Genomic DNA, 7,500 nt, shown 5'->3' with positions numbered 1-7,500 from the left:
AACACAGGTAAGAACCCCTCGTCACCAGGCTCTTCTGCCTGGTATGTATTACAGGCAGGATGTTCCGCCCTGTGTTCCGGTCCGCAGTGTTTTCGTTTTGGGTTAGGGTTAGGGTTAGGTAAACCTAACCCTTTGTTATTATTTTTCTGATTTGTATGGAGAATTTATTATTTATGTTAAATTAAAGTAAATGGTATGCTTTCATTCCTTGACCCTGAAAATCTATGTTTAGACACCAAAATTGTGATCCTAAGTGGCTTAGAAGCTGAGATGTAGATATAGGTTTTTATATAGACCAAATCACCGTGACGCCACCATGTAAACAACATTACTTCTGCATACCACTTTGGGAAGGCGGCAGGTTTAAATGTGCGTGTTGTCAAATAAATGCTGTCAAACCCTCTCGTTGTTTTCGGCCAACTACTTTCAATTTAAATGTTCAAACGGTTGGTAAACATGCTTGTCCGACGTATCTAGCCTTTCTTCTGTGTTTGTTTTATGTAGTGTTGACTAGCTAATAACGTTTGTTTACAACTGTCAAACTCGCTGTTTTTGTGCAGACTCGTTAACGTGAGCTACAGAGCTAACGTTACAGACAGAGCTGACGCCATGTTAATTTAATTTAGCTTCAAGTCTACTCTGGTCTGGTCTGGTCCAACAGGTAGCCTAAATTAGCTAGTCTGGTCTCCACTAACGTTAGTGAAAGTGTTGTTATGAATGATATTAAACAACAACACAACACAAACGAACCATTTTTGTCTTCTTTGTCTGTTTTTGTCTTCAACACGTCAGTTTGTGCCTATTATGGCCACCTTAAAAATCCAAGATGGCCACCATAATATATTTGCAGGAAGTGGATCCTATCAAAAATGGCAAGCTATGGCTATGGGCACTGGGCAGCATTTGTGGACAATTTGGTGCTTTTGTCAGAAACGTCCACATCCATCTCAAATCTAGCGCTAAGCCATCTACCGTGTCAACTAAACCCAAACCATCGGACTTGATTTTTTTTATCTGACATTATTTGTATCGCTAAAAATGTATTCACTGGCCCTGAAAATGTATGTGTAGACACTGAAATTGTGATCCTAAGTGGTTTAGAAGCTGAGATATTGTAAGAAATAGGTTTCGTTAGGATGTGATTTTGAAATTCCAAGATGGCCGCCATAACAACGTTTTTGGAGGTGGATCCTATCAAAAATTGAACGTCAAGGAATTCTGAGTAAGTTTTTTTTTTTTTTTCTTTGGTCAGAAATGTCCACATCCAGTAATATATGCCGCCTGACTATCACTGGGGCACCTCTCCAAGGGGGGGGGGGGGGGGGGGGGTCTAACCCCGTTCGCTGCCATGGCAACACACACACACACACACGCACGCACGCACGCACGCACGCACACACACACACACACACACACACACACACACACACACACACACACACACACAGAGGCTAGACCGTTTTCACGGAATTGGCAGTCCTGCTCTGCTACTTCTTTTTTCTGTCAGTAAGCAGTGAGCTGGGGTTCAATTTCGAATGTTTTTGTTGTCAAGTTAAAACCTTCTATATTAAATATTTTCCAGTTACGTAGCCAGGCTACTGTAGCCTATGTATGAACTTTGCATCTATTGCCAGATCCCCCAAAAATGCAAATTTAGTTTGAATTAAACACTTTTTGTTATGGGCAAGGTGTCGCGTATAAAATGTTCAGCAGCGTGAAGAACAGAGGTCGACACGCATCTAAAAATAACTTTCAATCTGTTCTGCTGTCAATTAAAGGGGAGGCGCGCGCTGCGTCACTGAATCACTCCAACTGTGTCGTCACCATGGTCGTCACTCATCCGGAAATCAGCTGCGTCAAGCTCAACGGAGACAGCCAGAACACACCGGAAGTTTAAGTTTCATGCATACAAAATAAAAGCGTATATTTGTCACACAATAAGCAAGGATGTGCACAACCGCACATATCGTATAATACTCATTAGAAGCACTACATGGAATTAGACTACGTTGTAACTGAAAATATACAGCGTCAGCGATCATGATATATTGCGCGTATTACAAAAGGTTTTATTTTGAAATGTATACGCAGCATATTAGTTAACGCTGACTTTACACTGTTAGGTACTGTTAGGAACACATCAACATCCAAACGAAGAAGTGAAGTGCCAGAGTAACGTTATCGGCTATTTAAGTATAATACTTGTTACTAGTACAGGTGACATACCAGCCGCGTTGGTGCGACCGCATCATACAGAGACAATGGCAGAGGAAAATATATTTCTTTTCGTTCCCAATTTGATCGGTGAGTGTTGTGCCTACCAACATGTAACGTTAGCTGTTAGCTAGCTAGCCCGGTGTTTGTTGTTGTATCTTGTATCTTATAAAAAAGATAAGGCTGTATTATTGTCGGCAAATATGCACAGCACGTAAAACAACGTTTTTCGGAATCGTCGACATCAGCAACAAGTAAGGCTGGATTGTTATTCCAACAATATTCACTAAAATACACCGTGTTGGAACATTGATTGTGAGTCAATTCTGAAAGCTAGAATTGCTGTTTGGTGGATCGGATGTATGTATACTTTCTTAATCAGAAAGACCCCCCCCCCACACACACACACACCACACACACACACACACACACACACACACACACACACACACACACACACACACACACACACACACACACACACACCGTGATTCTGTGATTTATACAGTCTATAATGTTTGCCTATATGCAAACAACTTTAAACTGCCAGGTTTTTGAATGGAGTGTGTCTTGTCCCCGTGTGTGTGTGTGTGTGTGTGTGTGTGTGTGTGTGTGTGTGTGTGTGTGTGTGCGTGTGTGTGTGCGCGTGTGCGTGCGCGTGTGCGTGTGCGTGTGCGTGTGCGTGTGTGTGTGTGTGTGTGTGTGTGTGTGTGTGTTTCAAGTAGCCTGGGGGGGACACCTCGCCATTAGCATGTTGGTTTCATTAGCTATTGTTTCTAGTTTAGTTTTTGTGATGGGGGTGATTGGCTGACAGTTATTGTAATGGTAGGGTCATTAGCTCAGACCTATTGTTGAAATAGTCAGAAAGACAGACTGACATGTGATGTGCATTCAGGGCTCTATAGTGGAGGGTAAACACACTTAAACAAGGGACTGCCAAAATGCTGAGTTATCCTATGTAGTTTTAGTATGACATCAAATTATTTCATTCATTTGATTACATTAAAATGTCATGCCAAGTAAGAATATTACAGTCAAGCTATGCTGATAGCAGCATAGATGGTGGAGTAGTAAGAAAAAGTAGGTTAAGTAAGTCCACTTAAGTAAAGGTGCAACTACTGTTATGAGCATGAGCTGGCTACCCTACAACTAATTTTGTCCTCAAAACATGCACATTTAGTTGAAAAGTTTTTTCAAACTTCCTTCTATTTTAGGTAATACACACAATATGCTATTTTAGTCAATAAATACAATGGTAGCCTTGGATAGCACATTGCTATGGTATGGTATTGGTCTCGAAATGGACTTGTAGTTTTGCGGCCTCGGTCTCGACTTGGTCTCGACCCCCCTCGGTCTTGGTCTCGACTCGGACTCGATTCACCAATGACTCGATCTGGACTTGGACTCGACCAAGGCGGATTCGACTACAGCTCTGACACACAGACACACACACACACACACACACACACACGCACACACATACACACACACACTACTCTAAGGTGAACCGTGTTAGCTGTGCAATAACTGTCCCAAAACGGTCTCAATAATAAAGCTTTGCTTATAAACAACTGTGCAATATCTGACTTACAGCCCGTTTCCAATCCAGTGTGATTTACATATTCTTAGTCTCTGTACATACTAGGTACTATACATACTGTTATTGTTTCTCCTATAGATGGCGTTCACAGAATTGACAGTCCTGTCCTACTGTATTAGCAAACACTGCATCAGGAAGTGAGCTCAGGTTCAAAATATAATCTTTATGTTGTCAACTTAAAACCGTCTATACGCATATTTATAACTGTCATCCTACGTCACACTTATTGTATATCATGTAAATAGCAGTTCACTTGCTTTATGTACCTTTGATTGCTGTCCTTGTTTGTTGTTTTAGCTTGTATGCATACTTTTTCTTTTCCCCTTGTAAGTAAGTACACCAGAGTCAAATTCCTTGTATGTCTACATACTTGGCCAATACGAGGAATCAGCGTGACGTCACACAACGACAACAGACACCTGACTTCCGGGGGACTCTGCGGGGTGTGAACGCGCAAATCCACCCTCCTATATAAATACATGCACCTGCACTAGGTGCTGGAACATAGCTAGCTAGCTATGAGCTAACGTTAGTTAGTTGTGTGGCGATAACGGTCATGTTCGAGTCATGCTTTTTCCATGAAGCCCACCAGCTTTGATATTTGTTGGCTAGTCATTGATATTTATACAATATTGTGGCTCTAAAATATCGTTTTTATCGGTGTGGTAGACTGTCATGGCGGCTCCTCTCTGCGCTCTGCGTGTACTCGTGATTCCCCCAGTGATGCCGTTTGTTTACAAACATGCTGGTCGGCTGATCCCTCGTATAAAAGCTGATTCTGATTCTGATCTGTGTCTTTCCCAGTTCAACCATTTCATCTTCCCGCCACCACTGCTCGAGGACATGCAAAGTTAAATTTAGCATTGTAATTTAGTCGTACTGTGACCTCAAACTCAAATAAACGTAGTCTAATTAGTTTAGAGGTAATGATGTTCAAAAGCAATTTTAGCACTTCGGCCTCAGCTTTTCCACCCCAACGGCAACCGGATGCTCTCCACATGCACCCGGCTGCACACAGTGACAGAGGAAACACCGCTTGATGACTTAAAAAGACAAAGGGACCTTGACCTTTGACCTGGAGTCTTGTCTTCCCTGTCGGTGTAGGTTATGCCCGTATCGTGCTGGCCCTGCTGTCCTTCTACCTGATGCCATGCTGTCCGGTGTCTGCTGTGTTCTGCTACCTGCTCAGCGCCCTGCTGGACGCGTTCGATGGCCATGCTGCCCGGGCGCTTAATCAATGTAAGCATGGTGTAGGCTGCGAGAGACAGTTTGCCTCTGGTGTCTCTCTCTCTAACCGTCTGTTTCCTCTGGTGTCTCTCTCTCTAACCGTCTGTCTCCTCTGGTGTCTCTCTCTCTAACCGTCTGTCTCCTCTGGTGTCTCTCTCTCTAACAGTCTGTCTCCTCCAATGTCGCTCTCTCTGTCTGTCTCCTCCGGTGTCTCTCTCTCTAACCGTCTGTCTCCTCCGGTGTCTCTCTAACCGTCTGTCTCCTCTGGTGTCTCTCTCTCTCTGTCTGTCTCCTCCGATGTCTCTCTCTAACAGTCTGTCTCCTCTGGTGTCTCTCTCTGTCTGTCTACTCCGGCGTCTCTCTCTCTAACCGTCTGTCTCCTCCGGTGTCTCTCTAACCGTCGGTCTCCTCTGGTGTCTCTCTGTCTGTCTCCTCCAATGTCTCTCTCTCTGTCTGTCTCCTCTGGTGTCTCTCTCTCTAACCGTCTGTCTCCTCTGGTGTCTCTCTAACCGACTGTCTCCTCCAGTGTCTCTTTCTCTAACTGTCTGTCTCCTCAGGTATCTCTCTCTAACCATCTGTGTCTCTCTCTCTAACCATGTCTCCTCCAGTGTTTCTCTCTGTAAGCGTCTGTCTCCTCTGGTCTCTCTCTCTCTAACCGCCTGTCTCCTCTGGTGTCTCTCTCTCTAACCGCCTGTCTCCTCTGGTGTCTCTCTAACCGCCTGTCTCCTCTGGTGTCTGGAGCAGCCACTAAGTTTGGAGCCATGCTGGACATGCTGACGGACCGCTGTGCCACCATGTGCCTCCTGGTCAACCTGGCCCTGCTCTACCCCTCCTACACCTTCCTCTTCCAGCTCAGCATGTGTCTGGACATCGCCAGCCACTGGCTGCACCTGCACAGGTAACGCTCCGCCAGCCACTGGCTGCACCTGCACAGGTAACGCTGCACCTGCACAGGTAACGCTACACCTGCACAGGTAACGCTCCGCCAGCCACTGGCTGCACCTGCACAGGTAACGCTGCACCTGCACAGGTAATGCTCCGCCAGCCACTGGCTGCACCTGCACAGGTAACGCTCCGCCAGCCACTGGCTGCACCTGCACAGGTAACGCTGCACCTGCACAGGTAACGCTCTGCCACTAGCCAGCCTGCACATGATGCCTTCAGGGTGCCTCGGTAAAGTCTGCACATGAGTGTTAACCTCGCGTCACGAGGCTCTCACTCAAAAAAAAAAAAAAAAGAGTTACGTGAGTGTGGCGTTTAAGGCCATCTGTAATCTGTCGCTACAAACAAAATAATCTGGGTGTGTATTTCTCATTCTATTGCTGGACAGACATATAACTAACTTTGCAATCTGAGCCATCTTCCTATGTGCTGTAACACAGTGCTTCAGTTTCTATTTTTCTGTTGTGTTTATTTTTTCTGATATCACAGGATGTTGTGAAGACTACATGGCTATATATTTTGTAAAGATTTTATTATAAAAAATATATATACTGTATTCTGTTTTTTTTTAGATGATTTTATTTCAAATAGTTAGATTTTTAAAATATTTCATGTATTTTTTTAAAGTTTAATTGTCTTTCTGATTTATTAGGTATTGAGTATTGTATCGGTATTGAGTATCGTGATACTAAACTTGGTATCAAAGTCAAAATGTTGGTACCGTGACAACACTAGTCTGCATCGATACCGTGAAACCGTGGTATTTTTGTCCAAGGTTATCATACCGTCAAAAACTCATACTAGCACATCCCTAGATACCATTTGTTTAGTATGGCAATCGCAAATCACACCTTTTCCCCAACTCGTGCAGCACTAGTTGTGTGTAGAAATATCATGTATTATGACTGGGGTAATAAAACTTACTTTACTGATTACTTTTTTCAAAAATAATTAGTTAGATTACTAGTTCTTAACTTACTTAGTTACTGAAAAAGTAATCAGATTACAGTAACACGTTACTTAGTAATGCAGCCTTCAGTGAGAGAGTAAGGAATGGATAGCCTGCTAAACGATACTGCTCGCATAGGTTTAGTCGATGTCTCGTCATAAATGCTGGGGTAGCTGGCTGGGGGCGTGGTCAGGGTGGGGTAAATCCTCCCGTCCTCCTCATTCAGCCTAGTTAGCATTTAGCTGCTAGCCCAGGCAAGGCAGACACGATCAGTGATTTAACCCCCGCAGTAAACGCACATCTGAACAGACGTCTATGTACCTGCTCTAGAATCCCCAATCCTGTAGTGTAGAGCCGCAGCACTGTCCTTTGGTGAGTCAGCCCATTGAGATGTATGCAGACTTTTACCCCACCCGTGCGCCAGCCGTAGTAACATTTTGTGGGCGTTCCCTGTCTCGATGAACTCCCATTCTGTTTGGTTCTGCGGATCAGTCTGTCCTCCAGCCCCGCCCCCAAAGATTTCCAGAAATTACAAAGTGCACGGGCCAATCAGGGACCTGTCTCGTAG

General features: G+C 44.3%; 1 protein-coding gene across 1 annotated transcript in view; it reads left to right on the top strand.

The window, feature by feature from the left end:
* Positions 1–2,158: 2,158 nt before the first annotated feature.
* cdipt (CDP-diacylglycerol--inositol 3-phosphatidyltransferase (phosphatidylinositol synthase)) overlaps positions 2,159–7,500 on the top strand; it is a 20,390-nt gene continuing 15,048 nt past the window's right edge. The window contains exons 1-3 of the mRNA XM_083648736.1: positions 2,159–2,304; positions 4,919–5,053; positions 5,786–5,939. Of these exons, the coding sequence (XP_083504862.1) occupies positions 2,262–2,304; positions 4,919–5,053; positions 5,786–5,939 (332 nt within the window). The 5' untranslated portion in view covers positions 2,159–2,261. The remainder of the gene's footprint in view (positions 2,305–4,918; positions 5,054–5,785; positions 5,940–7,500) is intronic.

This window comes from Poromitra crassiceps (assembly GCF_964638095.1).
Source record: "Poromitra crassiceps genome assembly, chromosome: 13".
NCBI classification, from domain to species: Eukaryota; Metazoa; Chordata; class Actinopteri; order Beryciformes; family Melamphaidae; genus Poromitra; species Poromitra crassiceps.
This window is presented reverse-complemented; position numbering and strand designations above follow the sequence as displayed.